The sequence below is a fragment of the Epinephelus lanceolatus genome, chromosome 13 (genome assembly GCF_041903045.1).
Source record: "Epinephelus lanceolatus isolate andai-2023 chromosome 13, ASM4190304v1, whole genome shotgun sequence".
Lineage (NCBI taxonomy): Eukaryota > Metazoa > Chordata > Actinopteri > Perciformes > Serranidae > Epinephelus > Epinephelus lanceolatus.
Genome location: NC_135746.1, coordinates 21,913,258 through 21,935,178, shown reverse-complemented (window position 1 = coordinate 21,935,178; position 21,921 = coordinate 21,913,258). Strand labels below are relative to the sequence as shown.

General features: G+C 40.6%; 1 protein-coding gene across 1 annotated transcript in view; it reads right to left on the bottom strand.

The window, feature by feature from the left end:
• Positions 1-21,335, bottom strand: part of tagapb (T cell activation RhoGTPase activating protein b) — a 38,664-nt gene extending 17,329 nt beyond the window's left edge. The window contains exons 1-2 of the mRNA XM_078173882.1: positions 21,189-21,335; positions 9,143-9,228 (exon numbers count right to left, since the gene is read on the bottom strand). Coding sequence (XP_078030008.1) covers positions 9,143-9,228; positions 21,189-21,263 — 161 coding nt within the window. The 5' untranslated portion in view covers positions 21,264-21,335. The remainder of the gene's footprint in view (positions 1-9,142; positions 9,229-21,188) is intronic.
• Positions 21,336-21,921: the final 586 nt, after the last annotated feature.

The window sequence follows — 21,921 nt, the reverse complement described above, 5'->3', positions numbered from 1 at the left end:
CTTGTCAGGAGTCTATAATTTACAAGTTCTCAACCCAAAAACACAGACTGTCTCACTGAATGAATGTTCAACACCCAAACAGATGATTCATATTTCACAAAGATTAGAAATAGTACCTCATATTTGTGTCGTAGAACATTGTTGTTTTTCCCCTGTCCTTCCCTATGTATCACACCCTGAAACCATTTTGTTTCAAGGCCACTTTGAAGGGTTTCAGACCCCAGATAAAGACTAACTGGTCTAGATCAGTGGTTTCAAACCTAGGGTTAGGGGCAACATAAATCCGAGGGGTCCTGACCAGGCAGCAACCTCCAGGGCTGAAAAATGAAGCCAACACAAAAGTAACAAAAACCGCAGTCCCCCTCATAGCCACAAGAGTCTGGCTGCAAAAGCCAGTCAATCCCCATAGACACCCACGTTAAAACGTTCAACGTTACAGTAGAAATACAGCCTGGTATAAAAATGGTTTCGGTCTCTATAGCTAATGTTTCCCCCATAGACTGTATAAAAATATGGATGTAGTCACCGCAACGTCACCCATTGGTTTCTGAGGAGTGGGTTTGAAGCTCAAAGTAGGAGGATCTGGCGGTCGCCATCTTGGCAGTGCCTGACTACGCCCAACTCCTGACCAATCAAAAATGGGCAAAGAGGTGGGCCAAACGAAGCCTGGTTGCTTAAACACGCCCACCTCGCTTGAAGCTGCTAAGTTAGCTAAGGCTAACAAGCTAGGCTAACAAGCTACGCTACTTTGGCTAGCCCTGTGGTTTTGGCTGCTCCCGCTCATGCTCCCACTTGGTGCCAGCTCCCTCACGAAACAAAATATCCAAAAGGCACAAACACGGCTGAGAGGTCAGGTTCAATGACTTGCAAATTAGCTGAGATGACGCCTAGCAGACAGCCAGCGGCTAGTTAGCCACCCGTGATGGCGTCACCTGTCACTCAAAGTGACCACACCCTTAATTATGCACAACTTTAAGCCTTAATAAAATTTAAACGGATAAGTTATTAAAAAAAATTCACCCCCTGTACAGTTGTCATGAAAGGAGAAATTAGCTATAGAGACCAAAACCTTTTTTTGTACCAGGCTCGCTTTTGGAGCCTGCCTCAAGTGGCCGTTCAACGAAATGCAGTTTTTGGCACTTACGCATTGGCTTCACTCGTTATCCCTGGAGGTTGCCGCTTGGTTTCCCTTCATGATAAATGTAGGGGGGGGGGGGGGGGTTATATAACTCACCCGTTTACATTTTATTAAGGCATAAAGTTACACATAATTGACCTTTCGCTAAGCCCTTTCAGTGGTCCAACATCACTGAGCTGTTGGAGTTAGCATGTAGCTCACACCATAACTAACTGCACTCCCTGAAGAAATATTATCATATCAGTGGAAAAATGAAATAGTGATTCCAGTGAGAAGCACTGATTCCTAGAGTCAATGGAGCACAACTGTGTTGTTGCCAGACCCTGGTCTGAACTGGACCAGTGCTACATTATGACTTAGCAAAGGGTCAATAAAGGGCAGGCCTTTTTAAGTAACAGGCTGTCTGCCCATAGTGTCCTCAGCTTGTCATTCAGATCCACCCCTTGCTCCTCCACTGTGCCAACCTCTTGCCCAAATACAGTGTAACATCACGGAAGCTACGTCTATTATTTTTACAGTCTATAGTCCTGACCCATTATAACAAGGCAGAATTGAATAACAAAATATTATGCCTCACACAAATAAGACTTTTCTGTTGTCATATTTTCCTGTGAAATACTGAGTTATATCTTATATGGCCTCTAAAAAATTCAGTTTCAATAATTTAGGGAACACAGCTCACAGGCAAATACATACCAAAGCACACCTACAGCAATGGGATGTTTATGTGTTTTAAGAGTAAAAAAGGTTTTAAAAGTAAAAAAGGAAAAAAAAAGTCTGCATCTCTGCAACTGACACCTCCTGTTTGTTTCAACCTCCTGCAGATGCAATACTGGAAACCACCAAACAGCCCAAAAGGCAGAAGTTGCTACTGTTGTTATTCGATGGCTGAAGATTAACTCAAAGAGACACAACACTTGTTTTGTAAAATGAATATATCACTGACTCTAATCAATAGCCTCCAACACTGTGATCTTTCCCTAAATACCACAGAGAGCACAGCATGGTGTTTTAATATAGAGAAAAATGTCAGATCTGTGTGTGAATGCATCACCCACCCTAACAGATCAATAGCATGTGGATAACCTGATATGATTTCATTACAGGCATCTTAGAGGAATACACAACTATTATCTCAGTGATATTTGTTTATCTGAAACGAGACTCAGTCTTCTTGGATGCAAACTTTCATTCCGTATATCTGTATTTATAAAGGCTAACTTTCACACAACTGAAAAACAGATTTATAATACTTCTCTTCTCACATATTCCACATCCGTTCACTGCCTAACTAAATTATTTGCTAACTATAAAAATAATCTCTCAGTATAAAATAGCTGGTTATATCACTGCGATACAGTCATGTTTAAAGAATGTGCATCAAATTAACCCACAAGACAAGGTGTACCAAAGAAGTAAGAGTTGTTTGCTCTAAATGATTATGAAACCAATTTTGGTCAATGCTCTTCCCACTGACTCTGAGTTCAGGGCAGAAATTCAAATTGTTGCAGTAGAGGTACTTTCCCTGTCACCTTCTGGCCCACTGAAGATGACACATAAAATACCGGCAAATAAAACAGCTGGAGAACTACAAGCCATAACAGGTGGTTATCATTGTGCATAAACACAAACAACAGAAAACAACCAAAATCTAAAATTAGTAGTGGTTCTAAAAGCTTATTAAAGCAATAATAATACAAACCACCATATAATTCAGCCACTATTATCAATTTAAGAAATAGTTTAACATTTTGGTATAAATACTTCAACACCACTCTCATATCTGCCATCTAAATATGAGGTCACAGCCAGGAGATGGTTACCGTTAGCTTAGCTCTCAGCTAGCCTTAATCTGTCCAAAGGGAACAAAAACTAAAGTGTAAAACTGACAAGGATCAGGGTTAGGTATCCATGTGTCTGCCACATAATTCCACATAAAGAACCAGAACTAAAAAATAAAAAAAATAAAAAATTTTTTTTGAATGACACTTTTTTGTTACAAACAAAGCAAGGCTAACTGCTAGGCTTAGCTAACAGTAGCTAATTAATTGGAATGTGTCTGTTAGTTAGATATGGCTGTTGATACTCCTCTCCTATCTGTAACTGTTACATTCAATAGCCAGGAGATTGGTACTGTTAGCTTAGCTAAATAGTTCAATACCACTCTCATATCTATCAATTAAATATGAGTTACATCCAGTATATGGTTATCGTTAGCTTATCTTAACAGCTAGCTTTAATCTGTCCAAAGATAACAAAAACTAAAGTGTAAAAATGACAATGGTTAGGGTTAGGTGTCCATGTGTCTGGCATATAATTCCACATAAAGCCACACATTAAAAATAAATAAATCTTTTTTAAAATTACACTTTTTGTTACAGGCTAGCTGCTAAACTAAACTAAGCTAAGAGTAGCCATCTCAGGAGATGGCTACTCTTCAATTGTCAGGACTGACTATTGAATGTAGGAGAGTGGTATCAATCTTCTCATCTAACTGTCTGCAAGAATTCAAACAAAATGTAAACAATTAATGTAGATCAAGTCCATGTAATCAGGAGGTAGGGGTGGATGGACGGGTCAAACAAACACAGGACTTTGACCCAGGAAATTGATGCTCCAGTCTCATATGAAACAAAGGTCAGCGTTGAGTTATTTTAGGTCACATTCGTGACATCAGATGTTGACATATGTACTGACTTGTAACCCAAACCATGTCCTTTTCTCAACTTAAGTACGCTACTTTTGTTGCCTCAACCCAACCAAATGACCATTTCACAATGTAATCCTTGTGTTTCAAACTGTAATATCCGACACACTGTGTGGTTGTATGGGTTAGAGGACTTGCTGTCCTGTGTAGACTAAGTATTGACTGTAAAAGGGAGTGATTAAACTGATTGCACTGCCTCCACTTATTCATAATGTCTGATGTAATATATATATTTATAGTATTTGTGTTGTTGTTTGGTTGAATGTTGTGTTTTGTATTTCTCTGAAACAGTGTACATCTCGGGATGCAAGACAAATTTCAGAAAATATAAATTAAATAAAATATCAAACCAAATACATATGGCCAATTATCCTCACTGTGTATTTTTCTATGTTGAGGTACTGTCTACGTCAGTGGCAGTCCCACTAGAGTGAAACTTCCACCCACAAAGTCCCCTGCCTCAAGGAAATGCACAGTGTGTGTGGTGTGTGTGTGTGTGTGTGTTTCTGAGTGCTGAATGGGTGGAAGTGTTAAGAGTGGGATGTGCCTGACATTTCTCTTATTTGCTTTGATAGACTCGCCCACTGGATGCTCTGGTGGTCTTTATGCGGCTACTGCAATAACAGCTATGAAAGGTTAAAGAGATTAACGTCAGACATAGAAGAGGAGGTGATAAAGAGCCTACACAAAGAATCTGACTTGACCAGACTCATAACAGACTCGCTGTAGGTGTGTTATGACATTACAGAGCTGAAAGGGTTAAACCAAAAAAAGTTTGACTGTTGGCAAGAGCCGAAAAGCAAGTATTGGTCTTACGATCATTGTGCTTAGTCATTTAAAATCTGAAATCAGGGCTTGGAGCCTGGATTTTAGAAATACTGATGTTACTAGTCCAAGTCCTCTACGCACTTCTTTCTACCTGACAACATCAACAACAGATAGCACACATAATATGTTTAATCATTTGGACTTTAATGCAGTTGTTACATTAAAGATGTAGATCTAAGTTCTGTTTCTTAACACAGCTTTGGCATTAAATTCTGATGGGGAAATGTTTAACATTTTACTTTTTATGTATTTGTCACCCTACAATTTACTCATTTGTAATGAAATCAGCCATTAAAACCAAGTGGTTTAATTCTAACTTAATTTCCCCAGGCTGCAAAAACCCCAGATACACAGGGGACGTGACCTCAGTGTTCTCAGTGGTAGCCGCTGTCCTATATTAAATGCAGATTTCATTTCAGGGTTTTCAGAGTAAACTTTATTTCACAAATGTAGAACAAAACATGTGAACGGTTTTTAGACATACAGTACGTGATCAACAGCCTTAAGACAAGAGCATCGTAAGCTTGGGACAGAAAACCATCATGGCTTCATAACTCAAGAGCACACAAGCATTCTCCCAGAGGCGGTGTTGCCTTTGTGGTGCAGAAAATACTATTGGTCTAAATAAACCCCACTGAGTGAAACTAAAGACTGAGTCATTTGTGTTTTGTGTACCTTCATAAAACTGGACTGAGGTTCAGTGATCGAGACAACAGATAAAGAGACGTAGCTGCTGTAATATCAGATCCCTACCCTACCTATTGTATGCTATGGAAATTAAAAATAGTAACATTTGACAATTTTTGCCTCTTTTTAAGTGGCAGGAGTGACAATTAGTCATCCTCAGCATTTGTTGTGTTATGGTTTCAGAGTGGTGAAGACAACTGGAGAAAAATTAGATATAAACAATCATGTTTTTTCCCCAAACAATGTACAGATTTTTAGGCATTCTGTTATCTCAACTAGCTTGAAAAAATAGAGGATATTGTTGCTGCAAGTTGGAAAAAAGTCTACCGGACTACCCAGACTGCCCCATTGTTTATGATGTCTGGCTCTGTCCCTGGTATTTTGACCTCTGGCATGAGTTTGACCCTTAGTTACTCTCTGACTGATGTGTTAAAATAAAAACACTATACCTTTTCACTGCCCAGGAGTTTGTATGAAGTTTATATTTTACTTTCTGTACAATATAACAAAAATAGGACAATAAATTAGGGACATTGTAGATAAAGAAATTGTAAATGTCAGGATTAAAACTCAGATATTCTTTGACATTATAAAGTCATAAATTTGTGGAAAAAAAATTCCCCCAAAATGTATGAAATAACTTATATTTACCTCTTTAATAGCAAAAATTTCATTTTTTTAATCTGATTTTTTAAAAGATTGTAATTTCTAATCTTAACCCCTCTCCCAGTTTTCGTAATTTTTATTTTTATTACTATTTTTTTTTTATCAATTAAGTACAGTTGCCTCAACACCCTGTTGTACAAAGAACCTCATAATATGATGCTGTAAAAATTGCAGCACAGGTCAGGACTTTCCATGGGGTACCAAGATAAATGCATACACACACACACACACACACACACACATACATATATATATATATATATATATATATATATATATATATATATATATATTTCAGTTTGTTGTTATTTTGACAGCTTTTGTCTTGTGTAATACTAGAAACTTTCACGCCTTTGGGCTTCTGAAAATTCCACAAATGACAATCTAACGGCTAATTACAGTCCGTGGGGATCTGAAAACGTTCTCATGGTTGAGGACTGAACACAATAACCTACTGATCAGGTTTTCTGGAGATAATGATTTGAAATAGAAGACAGATCTATATCAGTCCTCAGAGTGGTTGTGAGTGAGGTTTAAGGAGTTTGAGCAATGTGCATGTTGCTGTTTCAAAACTCCTCTCTGTAAATCCCCACAGGGACATCTGTGTTTGTGGCCTGAACCGGGTGGGCCGTGTGGCCTGCAGGGCGACTTAGGTGACATCATGACCGTGTTTCAGTTCAACACGTGGTGGGAGCGTGACGGGGAGGGGAAAATAAGTTTCTTTATATGGTCTGTCAAAGTGTTCCTCTGTGACGACAGCAGAGGTGATTTGACTGTGTATTCCTGTGTGCTGCCATCTGCAGGCCGGCAGCTGCCGGAAGGAGACGGTGAAACTGGATATGAGTCACATGAAACTTTTCTTTTGTTACTAGTATGTGAAAACCTTTTTTATACTTTTAAATATTTTAACAAAATATTATCAAGTGCTCAATTCATTAGTGTTAACATTTAGTTTTGTGAAGGTTAAAGGTATATAAAGGGCCCATGTTATACTCATATTCAAGTTCATACTTGTGTTTCTATTAGAACAGCGTTTCCCTGACCTCTCCTGGAGTGCCCCTCTGGGTCTGACTAAGCACTGGATTTCAACGACCTAGGAGTGAGACCAGGTTGAAAAACCACATTATTTTTCTTGTCTGCCTGAGTATACCTGTAATCACCTTCTGCCTGAAAGCTAATTTTTCTACCTTCCGAGGCCATTTCACTTGAGTTACATTGTTAGGCAACAGCTTGTGTCCCTGTTTACTTCCTGTCAGCTGATGTCATTCACACACTGCAAAATGTTCCACTAAGAAATACAAAAGGACCCATTTACAATGTCTGTGTGTTTGCTTGTGACATCACAAATTCACACAAATGATCCTGACGTGTCATTTAAAGGCACAGTTTCTAAATACAAACTGTGTGCACCAACTACGTGCTTTATTTTCTTAAAAAGACATGGAAATCTGACTTTTCACAATATGGATCCTTTAAAGGAATAAAGATAACGATTTGAATATCAAGTATTCACTGCATGTTACATTGAATTCCTGGAGTAAAAGGTGGTCTGCGTTTAACAACAGCAAAAACTATGTTTAAACATCTGTTAATAAAAATCTCACACAACTCGTGCAGTATAATCTCCTATAGTCTCCTTTATCCAGTTGTTTGCTCAGTGCTTCCCAAATGCAGGCCAGTTTTGCTAAAACCTTACTATTTAAAACGTGTCTGCCGTGTACAAGAAGTGAATTCTGCTTGTGTATTCCACTGAGCAGAACTCGTCCATATGTGAGACGGTTAATTCTGAAGTGGTTTAAATAGTACAAGTTGCTCAAGTTGTGTGAGAATTTGTAAACAGATGTTTTCGTATAGTTGTGCAGTGCACCTTTTACTTTTATTCATCAAGAATTTTCTCTGTTTTTGGAGTCTTCATTCACCATAGAGGCATGCAAGAAAAAAGTTTTCCTCACAAGTTTAACGTTACACAGGGGAAGTAATTGATAAACAAATGATCATTTTGTGGGTGAAGTATTCTTTTAAAGTAAACCTATTAACCCCTTTAAGGTGATTTTTATGAGCACTTCAGGTGCTTCCTGCTTAGATTAGTATTTTGAATAAGCCTGAAGAGATTAAACTATCCAGTATTCACAAAAAAATAAAAAAAATACAAGTGAATTGTTATCATTTTATATAGAATTCTATGTAGCAGATACACACACAGAAACACATACATAGACACACATAGTGCATAGTGGCTGGTTAAGGCTGGACTGAAAGACAGCACGGAAGCATCATGGCAGCACAAGGACAGGCACTTAGCAGAAGATCAATAGAACCATATCTGCACTGAGTACGGACTGGAAGTGACAAGGTCAGAATGGAAGACATCTCCTAAAGTGGTGGAGAATGACCAAGCTGAGATCCTGTGGGACTTCCAGATCCAGCCTGACAAAGTGGTAATGGCTAACCAACCGACAAACAGCAGCAGAAGGCAGTGGGGATAGATGTAGTGATCCCGAGAGACAGCAACATCAGGTGGAAGGAACAGGAGAAGCTCGGAAAATACCAAGGGCTGAAAGAGGAGCTAGAAAGGCAACAGTGGTGCCAGTGATAATTGGAGCACTGGGGGTATTCAGAAAGTGTTGAGGTTCCATAACCAGCAATTATAAAGGGTTCAATTGTCTACAGCCATCTTTGTTTTACCAACCTCATATATCACTCCAGAATATTCTGTGATTTTTAACGCACTGTATCTTTAACAGCCCACTCTTCAAGACCAATGAACAAGACCAGTTGTTTTAAGCAAGTCATTGCAGTGTTTCCATCAGCTTTATGGGCTCCAGTTCCATTTTCTGGTGTCTGGGTTGAACTGAAAATTTGATCCTGACTGTTGATGGGATCATGATTGGTTCAGTTTGAATACAACTATAAAATTGTCTCCATAATTTCAATCAATAAACTAATCCCACCAAAAGTCAGAGGAAGTTGCCAGTTACACAACATTACCTGGTAAGACTGTGATTGTACTTGCTGCTGTTAGGAGTGCACAGCATGTATGTATGTATGTATGTATGTATGTATGTTCGGCAAATATTCAGTGGATGGAAAAAAGTTTAAAACAATGATGTACACACCTGATAGGAGACCACGGCATCCCCAACGCCTTCCCAAAGACCAGTGACGGGGCAGAGCGTCGTCTCTGAGCCAAGTGTCTGAGGTGCTGTAAGAAGACAGAGGACTTGTATTAGTGAAATGATATAAACTAAGCACAAAAAGACAAAAAAAAAATGCTTCTTGGCAATACATCTTATACCATTGGAAAGCCTGTTTATTTCCCTTTTAAATGGTGCCACATTTGTAAGGAACATACATTTGTGGGATGAGCAGCAGAGCTGAGTATGTGGGTTGCCAAGAAGCATTGTTACAACAAAGAAATAATCTGCCAGACACAAATGTCCTTAGTTTTTGTGCTTAGTTTATATCTACATTTAGTTACATATCTTTTTATTTATTTATTTATTTTTTGCACAGAACTTTATTCAGGTAATTACAAACAAACACACACTGCTGGTTTGAGTCCCAAGTCAAAACGAATGGCTCATTTTAATCTTTCTAAATCTCCACTCAAAGTGAAGCTAACCTCCTAAGGCAGGGATGCAAAAGTGAAATGTCGAGTGAAAGCAAGATACAAACAAGTTCAGAGTGATCGACAGCACGAAACTAATCTGAATCCTTTGAAATGATAGAAGGTTCCTGCTGAGCAGACCTGCGATGACTGGAATCTCTTTGGAGATGACACTGTAATGACACTTTAAAAAAGAAAACACCAGAGGCTCTTGATACGTTGAGTCACGCTGACATTTTGAGGCTTTTTCAATTCATGAATCTTGAATCATGAGCTGGAGAAAGTATTTTGTCCCACTAACAGCTCTGTAACATTCGTCTCATTGGTTGCTCGGGATGTTTTTTGAAGGCATCTAAGGGACGTGCAAAAACGTATCTTTTAGAAAGGTCTTTTATTTATTTATTAATGATATTCAAACACTTTCACGACATACACTAAATACCATAGTGTCATTTACACTCTCGAACTAGCTGTAAATTAGCAGCCGTGAGGCGATTGAGGTTGTTCTTTTTAATCCTGTTGTTCATGCAGATGTCTCTACAGTATAGGTGAAACATCACAGAGTCCTAGAGTCCGTGTTGTTGCAATCAAATATCTTCTTTTATCCAATCAAGAGTCTAAAAACCAAAAGACGCTCAGTTCGCTGTAATGTCAGACAACAAAAACCAGCAGAAATATCATAGTCAAGAAGCTGGAACCCTCAAGTATCAAATCTTTGATTTGGAGAAAGGACTGAAACTGTTAATCAATTATTAAACTATTTGCAGCTCTAAACCTGACTCAGCTACGTGATGTCATAGGTCAGTGTAAAATTGAAGTATAGCTTCTCAAGACCAGCCCACCGAGAAATTCCAGAACTTCCCGATGGCCAGTCTGCACCTGGAAAACACCCACAGGTACCTGATGACTGTTTTTTACCCCCATTACCTTGAGAGGCAACAATTAGCTATGGGAATTATTGAGGAATCTGGTGGGCGCAAACTGGGTCAGAGCTTCAGTTTAGTATAAAAGTCTGTACAATTCTGAAGGTTGGCAGAGAACACTTGGGTCTTCTCTCCATGCTGCACGCATTAAAGAGTCTTGATTGCTTACACGGAGTCCGAATTTCCCTCACATTTGGTAGCAGAGGATGATTGGACATTCTGCTGATCGGTGCCTGAGCCTCGACTGAGGGTTAAACTGCCAGCAGGAGTCTCTAGAAGACTCAGGTAGTCGGGAATGGATGGCGGACAGCAGATGCTCCATCCACTTTTAAGAAGCAAGTACAGTGTTATGAAGCATTTTCTCTATAGTTCTTTTGTGGTAGGGTACTTGTTTCCATGTAAATACTTTGAGTGTAGTGTTGGAAACAGGTTTCATGTAATTCCAGAGAAGCGGTATTGAAACTCAACTCATGAGTGGTTGTAGGCCTGTCTCCACGGTATTCCCTTTGTGAGAGTGGAGCTCGTTGGCATATAAATCCTTGGTGGTATTGTAGACCAGTTCTAGACCAGACTGACATAGATCATGAAAACATACGTTGTACTCTCATTGGTGTTTTCTAATCTGGCGCCACCATTAACAGGACTAAATTCAAATCTCTGTTAAGAAAAAATACACTGTTTAAAGATGGGCTAGATTTAGGCACAAGAACGACTTGGTTAGTTTTGTTGGTTAAAAGTGCTACATCTTCAGGCTACAAGATCTTTGTTGTCATGGTTACAGCAATAAACACTTGATTATCATTAGAGAGCGACTGCTGTATTTGCTAAGAGAAACCAATGTTGATTATAGGAAACAGGAAAAGAACAGGTGTCTTCTGTAGATCAGAGTTCATTGACCTCCTTCCCCCCACAGCTCTACAGTGCTGTGTGCATGTATCTCCTCTTTTATGCACAATTTAAGAGCCTTCCTCGAGCTGTTTGTCAAACCGATGAGAGCAGCAGCAAAGCAAGCTAGATTTCAGTCACCAAGGAAACTAACAACACAATGGTTTGTTGAAGGACACAAGAACACACTGGGGAGAAGTCAGCACAGCTCTGACAAAGCTGACAGTGCTGTCTTTATGAAGCATTATGTGATCATTTGTATAACAGTTACTCGCCCTGGGGTACATTGAATTCATGAAGGAAACTTTGTTTTTCCTCGCATGCCTCCACAGTGAACAAAGAATCCAAAAACTCCAAATATTGTTAATGAATTGAAGTCATAGGCAACCATGTATAACAATCGTAAAACACAACTTGTGCAGTACAATCCAAGTCTTATTGATAAAAAACTCCATTGAATAAGAAAAGTTGATTGAGCAGTATCTTTAAAATCAGAATGTCCTTCATATGTCATGTACATTTCCTCTTGAAAGATTGCTACATGAAGGAGGCACATACTTTTGAGTGCAGTGGAAAGTGGAAACGCTGTCAGTGATGAATGCGCACTGCAGCCATATCTTCAGGTAATAATAGGGTTTTATACATCAGAGAGCTGCACAGAAAAGCCTCAGTTCACTTTATTTTTCAAACAGATTGCTTCATAAATAGCCAATTATTTTAATGATTTCTTTATAAACAAGGTCACTGAAGGCCCTTCCTGAACACAGCTCAGTGGGTTCTGACATGCTAGATAGTAAGGTGCTTGGTCTGGCTGCTGACTATATCTATGGTCCCATATGTCACATATTAAATAGCTGTTTGATGCAGGGTATATATCCCACCATTTGGAAAGAAGGCAAAAATAATTTCATTATCTAAAGATGGTAGACTAGCACTTACTGGGAAGAACAGCAGACCCATCGCTATTCTTCCAGTACTCAGTAAACTGATGGAGAGAATAGTCCACTCACAAATACAGAATTACTTTGACTGTAATGGTTTGAATACAAGATCTCAACACGCTTATAGACGTATTTACTCCACTTGTTCTGTTGTTAGATGGCGTAAAAAGCAAATGCGCCAGTGACCAACAAAAACTGGTCTAAAGTCAACGGTGCAGTATTTCGCTGTTAAACAAGTTAGTAATATGCGTCTCTAGGCGGGTGCACAACACGCGTGCACTCTGCTCAGACACACACGGAGCAGCCATGGGGGTGTGAGCAGCCTGGCAATCTGATTTGCCAGGCTGCTCACACCTCCGGGATACTACCAGCTAATAAAGACACGTCATGACGCACGTCAGATGACGCTTCTGAAGAAGACTGCAGTGACAGTCGAAACATGTCAAGGTAACTACATCTCCTTAAAAACTCATTGTCTGAAAAAAAGAAACCGACAGGATGTCTCACAAGATCACAAAAAGAGAAAGCAGAGCAGGTGAACCTAAAATCAGCCATATCAGATCACTGCAAAAGAAATAATCACATCATGGACTGGGACAATGCAAAAATCATTGGATCGGAAAGCAGCAAGTTCAAACGTTGGATCAAGGAGGCTATAGAGATCAGGAGGCGGGCCAGGAACACCATCAACCGGGATGAGGGGGCTTTCATGCTGTCACATACCTGGGACTCTCTCCTACAAAGAACACCGGGCAGCGGGGGGGGGCGTGACCAGCCTGGCAAATCGGATTGCCAGGCTGGTCACACCTCCGGGATACTACCAGCTAATAAAGACACGTCATGACGCACGTCAGATGACGCTTCTGAAGAAGACTGCAGTGACAGTCGAAACATGTCAAAGGTAACTATATCTCCTTAAAAACTCATTGTCTGAAAAAAAGAAACCTTTCTACGCTGAATCTAATTTGAGTAGACAAAATGAACCTATTTACACTAGCCCCAAAACTTGCAAAGGAACCTCCACCATGCTTCACTGTCGCCTGCAGACACTCATTATTGCACCGCTCTCCAGCCCTTCGGTGAACAAACTGCCTTCTGCTACAGGCAAATATTTCAGATTTTGACTCATCAGTCCAGAGCACCTGCTGCCACTTTTCTGCACCCCAGTTCCTACGTTTTTATGCATGGTTGAGTAGCTTGGCTTTGTTTCTGTCGGACTTCTCCAGACAGTAGATGGGTTTAACTGGGTCCCACTGGTTTCTGTAAGCTCTGAGCTGATGGCACTGCTGCACATCTTCTGATTTCAAAAGGGAAGTAAGCATAATGTGTCTTTCATCTGCTATTCTATGGTTACTTGGCGTCTGCAGTCCTCAACATTGCCTGTTTCTTTGTGATTCTTCAAAAGAGCTTGAACAGCACATCTTGAAACCCCAGTCTGCTTTGAAGTCTTTGCCTTGGAGATACCTTGCTGATGCAGTATAAGTACCTTGTGTCTTGTTGCTGTGCTGTGTGTCTTGTCATGGTGTATGACCTGTGACATCAAACTGTTTTCCTCCACACTGGCTGTTCCTCACCCAGTTATAAGCCTCCTACAAAGCTGTTTCTGTTTCACTTAATGACTGTGTTTCAACCTACCTATGAAATTGATGATCATTAGCACCTGTTTGGTATAACTGGTTAATCATACACCTGACTGTCAACCCACAAAATCCCTCACTTCAATAATAATAAACAATTAAACATTACAGCATTGCCTTACACCTGCCTAAAACCTTTGCACAGTACTGTATATTTATCAATAGGTTTGATACATTTTCCAAACACATTGTGTTTTAAATATATGAAAGCCTGTTCTTATCAGGTAAATACATAAACTTCTGATAATGTGGTCAAAAACAAAATTTTGACCAGTGACAAAAAGTAAAATCATAATTTGTAATAACTGTCTCCTGATTATGATGAACTACAGTATATTACATTTATTTATGCAGCACCACAGACAAGGGTGACAGCATAATAAACCTCTTGCAGAACACAAGATGAACAGGTAAGTGTAACAACTAGAAAGGTCACCCTCTTGGCTTGAGGCCTCCTGAGGCACAGGATCAATCAGACAGAGAGCAGGAGAGTCTCTGGCGTCTAATTGATGCACACACACCAGACAGTTCAATTGTGTGGTACTGTGAGGAGCAGGTGGGGAGATGTTGTTGGGCGAGCAGAGGATCCGACAACAGGTGAGAACAGGAGGGGTGACACACAAGGGGTGCCACAGCGCACACACAAAGGCAGAATGTGCAGCCACGCAGCAAGGTAATCCACAGCACAGGAAATCACGGGCAGCAGAACAGGTAAACTCACAACATAGAGCTGACTGACAGTCTCTTCACTCAGCCTCAGAAAACAGACGAACAGAAACCAGGAACTTGGGAGCAGAACTCTCGGTCAGGGACAGAAAGCTGAGTGGTTTACCGGGGAACAGGCGAAGCAGGAGAGTCTGAGACAGGCGATGTTGGCAATTAGGAAGCAGCCCCGGAATAACTGCTGGTACACTACAGGTAGGTGTGGTTAAGAGGCGGGGTTAGTGGAAATTTACAGGGTTAACTCAGGGAGTAGCATGTATGGCTGGTTGACAGTGCCCACTGTGATGTTAGCATCAGCATGCTAACACTAACAGCATGCTGATGTTTAGAATGTTCACTATCTTAGTGGATCATGTTAACATGCTAACATTTGCTAATTAGCAATAAAAGCACAGCTGAGGCTGATGGGAATGTCTGTAGTTTTGGTCATAAATAAACATTTTGACCTGATGATGACGTTAAATGGAAAGTCAGAGGATCACTATCAGTTTATCCAGCACATTCTCACTCCGACCTTGTCACATATGACGTGAACGGTACCCTGGGTGCATTGGTTTTTGACATTCTGGGACACCGTGTCAAGTTCTGCCTGTTACATGCATTGTCTTCTTTCAAAATACACTTCCATTTTCATAGAAAATTTAATGTTTACATACAGTTTCTTTCAAAATAAACGCACTACGTCAGTACAATGCCTTCAACAACTAACACACATGGTTTGCTTTACATAACAAGGAAAAAAGAACAGGGTTTGGCTAATCTTACAGTACGCAAACACCTTGGCTGAAAGTGTTGGACCCATCCACCACCCCTCCCGCACGACCCCTTTTCGTCCTTGTTCCGTTTCCCCCTGACACCGCCGTGAAACTATAACGGCAGCCAGCCGCATATCATGCCAATGTGAAAGGACGCCTTTTTGTTGGTTTCTGACGCCACAAGTCACTGCCCAAGTGCCGGATTTCAACGACTTTGGAGTGAGACTGGGCTTTTTAATCAGGAGGGGACATTATCCTCAAAACCCAAATGTGAACCTCATGGTGGCGCTACAGGAAGAAATGGGGGATTTACAGATTCAGCAGGATTCATTCTCTGAGGTACATGAATGTCTGAACACAAATTCAAGACAATCTAACCAGTAGTTGTTGAGATATGTCAGTGTGGGCCAGGCTGCTAGCATGGCTAAACGCCCACCTTTTCTTTCATCGACCCGAACCTTTAATACGTCTTTTCAGTTTCCCAGTAGGAAGCGTCTCTTACACACACACATGAACCCTGGCTCATTTGGGTGAAAGAAAACAAACACATTTCATCTTGTTAGGGCTGCTCTTGTGCTCTAATTGTTGGACAAACTGAGAAAGTGGGTTAAGCAGAACTGAAGACAAAGAGAAAAAAAACAGCAAAACAAAACAAACAAAAGCAGGGACACTTGAAAAGCACCTCTTGCTGGCCTCTGTCTCTGCAGCCAGTTCTACGCTGGCACACAAAGCCTGCAGGACACAAAGGACTGAGCTGACCCTCCAGTCCAGGAGCTTCTGTGTATATGCTGATGCTGTTGTACTGCAGGTACTGAACAACAAGAACTTCAAACTTGAAAAATGTTAACAGCTCTTCAAAGTTAAAGGATATTTTGGGGGCTGACCATAGAACACACAGAATACACTGAACATTGAAACATAGAACACGTGGAACACAAAACAGAGAGATCATGAAATACATGGAACATTGAACACAGAGCACATGGAACACATGTACATTGAACACAGAGCACATGGAACACATGTACATTGAACATAGATCACATGGAACACATGGACATATGGAGCCTTTGTGCTCCACTGTCTCACAGGTTAACTCATATCGCAGCGGTGCCTGGATAGCGTGACGTGTGTGGTTGTGCTGCTGCCGTGGTCCTGCCAAATGCCTCCTGCTGCTCCTGCTACCATCATTAGTCATTAGTCATACTTCTACTGTTATTATACACATATGATTATTGTCACATATGTATACTATCAGATATTAACACATACTTTCAACATATTGTACCACAATAGCCGGAATCATAATTATAATATTATTACTTTCATTAATGTTGTTGTAAGCTATTATCATTACCGTCTGTCCTGCATCTCTCTCTCTCTGTCTCTCTCTGTCTCATTGTGTCATACGGATTACTGTTAATTTATTATGTTGATCTGTTCTGTACAACATCTATTGCACGTCTGTCCGTCCTGGAAGAGGGATCCCTCCTCAGTTGCTCTTCCTGAGGTTTCTACCGTTTTTTTCCCCTGTTAAAGGGTTTTTTTTTTTGGGGGGAGGTTTTCCTTATCTGCTGTGAGGGTCATAAGGACAGAGGGATGTCGTATGCTGTAAAGCCCTGTGAGGCAAATTGTGATTTGTGATATTGGGCTTTATAAATAAAATTGACTGATTGATTGATGATTGATTGATGGACATTGAACACAGATCATATGGAACACATGGACATTGAACACAGATCACGTGGAACACATGGACATTGAACACAGATCACGTGGAACACATGGACATTGAACACAGATCATGTGGAACACATGGACATTGAACACAGATCACGTGGAACACATGGACATTGAGCACAGATCATGTGGAACACATGGACATTGAACACAAATCACATAGAATACATGGACATTGAACACAGATCACATGGAACACATAGACATTGAACACAGATCACATGGAACACGTGGACATTGAACACAGATCACGTGGAACACATAGACATTGAACACAGATCACATGGAACACGTGGACATTGAACACAGATCACATGGAACACATAGACATTGAACACAGATCATGTGGAACACATGGACATTGAACACAGATCACGTGGAACACATGGACATTGAACACAGATCACATGGAACACATAGACATTGAACACAGATCACATGGAACACGTGGACATTGAACACAGATCACATTGAACACATTGACATTGAACACAGATCACATGGAACACGTGGACATTGAACACAGATCACATGGAACACATAGACATTGAACACAGATCACATTGAACACATTGACATTGAACACAGATCACATGGAACACATGGACATTGAACACAGATCACATGGAACACATAGACATTGAACACAGATCACATGGAACACATAGACATTGAACACAGATCACATGGAACACAGACATTGAACAGAGGTCACATGGAACACATGGACATCGAACAGAGGTCACATGGAATGCACAGAACATGGAACACATGGACATTGAACAGAGGTCACATGGAATGCACAGAACATTGAACACATGGAGCACGACTGACGTCGGATTCAGACAGTAGTGGGTCAAGGGCATTACAGCAATATGCCCATTTCAAGAGTTTTTGGAGAACTACAGAAGGAATCTGAATGAGAAAATAAAGATTTCTACAGATATTTTACACACAAGAGTTTACTACGAAAAAAAGATTAAACCAGAAACATCTGAGGAGGCCAATGCAGCTATAAATATTATGATTGATGCCTATAAACTGGGCAGTGAAAAAGTAATTTCGAGATTATATCGGGCCTACAGAAGCAGATAGGGAACAGTCAGGGAAAAGAATTAGAGAAATATCAAAGACTGATTTTAAGTGGAAAACACAGCACTTATCCATAAGCTCCAAGGGATGGAAAGAATTTGGTTCGAAAAGCTTGATCCACTTCTTCGCCACACCTCACATTAAGAGTAAACTATTCCAGTCACAACAGCAGTGTTGGAGACAGTGCAGACACATCAATGCCAATCACTCCCACATTTTCTGGACGTGTCCAAAAATTCAAATATTTTGGAGAAAAATATGTTTAATTACAAAAAAAAATTGGGATATGAAATACCTATTGATGTTTTGTCCTGTATTTTGCGCAATAAGGGAAGATGTGATAAATAAAATAGATTTGTATCAGTGTAAAATACTGTTTATTACCAGTGAGAAAGCAGTCACAAAGAACTGGTACAAATCTGAGCCTCCAAGCTTTAAAGAATGGATGGACATAATCAAGGATATCTTTGTAATGGAAAAGAGGACTCTTTCTCTAAGGTCTAGAGTAGCAATATTCCTCAGAAAATGGGAGAAATGGACTGTCTTTATTTCAGAAGACATGGACGCAGCTTCACCGTGGATGACTGTGCCAATTAAAAGACACACATGGACTCATGAATACTCAACTGGTGTGCCCCCACACATTTTTAACATCTAGAAATACTTTAAATAAAGAGTTAAAAACAAAAAGAACACATGGAACATGGACGACAGACTCCAATTAAGAACCAGGAAACAAAAAATTGGAAAGCAGAATTTCCACTGACACACTTTTTGTCCCCAAATTCTGCTACTGGTATTTCTAAAGCATGGATAAAGGACTGATCCTCTAGTCTATGTAGGCAGAGGCTACATACGTATGGTAATGATTATGGTTTTTGTCTGCACCCCATAAAGGTCATCAAAAACTTGACCTCTATTCAAGCCATCTGATAATCTGCCCCTGCCCTGTTTCCTTTTATGTAATCTCAAAAAAAGAACATGAGAATTTTCATACTGTTTGGGCTGGCGAACTGTTTGATGCCCTTGTCCTCCATCATTACAGAGCTCTTTTTCAGCCATCTTATGTAACACAGCCTTCAAGCGTCTCCTCATACACACAGCAACTGATGAACAACAATATGTTTATGTAAGCATCAGAGGTGGGAGGAAAGGGCTAGTCACAAACATGACTCAAATCTTAACCTTCAAGTCTCAAGCACGTCCCACGTCACTGTGGCAAACATCAAGCAGGTCATGTTGAGTCCCTGCTGCAAGTCAAGTAAGTTGAGTCAAGTCATTGCCCAGATCAAACAAGTCACAAGTCAAGTCATACTAACCAACACATTCTCACTCCGACCTCATCACATATTGACATTTGGTCATGGACTTTCCACATCCACATACGACGTGAAAGGTACCCTGGGTGTGTTGGTTGTTGACGTTCTGAGACACTGTGTCAAGTTGTGCCTGTTACATACATTCTCTTCGTTCAAAATAAACACACGACGTACAAAACACCGCAAATTGACATTATTTTTCCTCCAACAACTAATACACATGGTTGGCTTGGGGAAAAAAGAACAGGGTTTGTCGTTATAATCTTACAGGACACGAACACTGCTCTCCTGGATTAAAGTCCGTGTTTGTTGCACCCATCCACCACTTCCATCTGCCTGGACTGTCACCGCCTTAAATTTTGTTCTTGTTCTGCCACGTTTCCCCCTGACACTGCAAAGTACCATTAAACTATAACGGCGACCGGCCGTGTAACATGCCGATGTTAAAGGACTGTTTTTTTCCATCAGTGTCTGATGCTGAAAGTCACTGCCTCAAGCGTCGGATTACGATGACTTCGTAGTGAGACACAATCATAATGGTAAAATAACATAAGCTGTGCCCAGTGGTGATATTTTTTTACAGATTCTGCAATTCTTCAAAATTACACGAATAAACAGGAAGGAAGTCATAAATGTCACATGACCCATGAACTTACAGAAAGCGCTCCACAAATATGCCAAACCAGTTTCACGTGTAAAAATGGATCCACAAATGCATAAATATGACTTGACCTGTGTTTGCTGCGGTGAAGCTGTTTATGTTTGTAAAACCTGTAACATTTTTATGTGAAATTAAAGTACATGTTCACAGAATTGAACATAGCGTTAGTTAATGCATGAGTAATAACAAAAATCTAATCATATCATCTATGCCATACTATTACAGTAAAAGGGGATATTTACCTCAGTGCAGTACTTTTATTTTTAATACTTCAAGTACATTTGCTGGACTTTTACGCCAGAGTATTTTTTACAGTGTGGTAGCAGTTACTTTTACAAGAGTAAAGGATTTAAATAGCCCATCAAGCCCTATCTGAACAGTCAGGGTGAAAGACACTACACTCAAGTAACATACCTACTGCTGTGAAAGAGATTATTATGCACACACACACACACACACACACTCACACACAGTAAACTTATGTTTGGAAAGCAGATTGGGACAGTTGTTACGCACAGTGGCAGTCCCAAAACCTTGTACAAATATGTCAGAAGAGAGCCTGAGCATATGGTGGTCACGTATGTATCAGATCATGATGCCATTAGTCCAAATAAAGCTGTGCGGAAGGACAGAGCTCTCATTCAGTGGGCATGAATATGAATACATATGCGTATACAAACATGTATTGAGGAAAGTTCTTTCAATTCATCTGTCTCAAGTCTACAGCCATGAATGTCAAAGTCATTCCTCAAAAGTCGAGTCTTTCATCAGCGTTAGTCAAGCAAGTCTCAAGCCTGCAAATTTGCGACATGAGTCTGACTCGAGTCGGCTCATGTGACTTGAGTCCTCCACCTCAGTCAATATCCGATCAATACTCACAGGACGCAGAGAGCCTGCAGCATCATCATAGCTTCCTCTCCTCATTGCTGCAACTCCATAACCTGGAGAGTCCATGCTGGTGTCTCCAAGCAAGACCTCGACCCCCCTGCTGTCCTGCACTGTAAGATGGTAGTAGAGGAATAATAGTTTGAGAGTTCTGCTGCGAACAAGCCGGGGAGCAGCTGCAGAGTGACGCCTCCTGTCCTGCAGAGCAGCTTCTTCTAAGTGGTGCTAATGAGGGGTACAACAATGGAGGCCTGGCTAGCACACAAAATAGGAGAGGGGGTTTTTGTGCCTGACCTGTACCCACAGTGCCACTCTGATCCGAGCCACCCCCCAAAAGAACTGTACCCATCCCTCCCTCCATCTCTCCGTACCAGTCTGTCCCGTTCCGCTCCAGTGGGGCAGCTTCCTTCCATAATGAGATCACCGTGTGTCCCATCAGGGCCTTCTGCCTCGTCCCCATTTCCAGGCTAACAAGGGTGAGATGCCGTGACTGCCAGTGTCTCTGAAAAACAGGGGCTCACAGATTCCTCCCATCCCCCCTCTGCACAGACATGAATAGCTGCACACATAGAGAGATGTACTTCCAGAGTTTTTACAGTGACACTCTTGTTTAGCCAAGGCTAATATAGAGATGAAATTTAAGTGCTTGACTGACAGCAACAAGCAGGAGAGAGTTCAACAATAAAACACAGCACATATTTCAAGGTAGAAGTGTTTGACATGCATT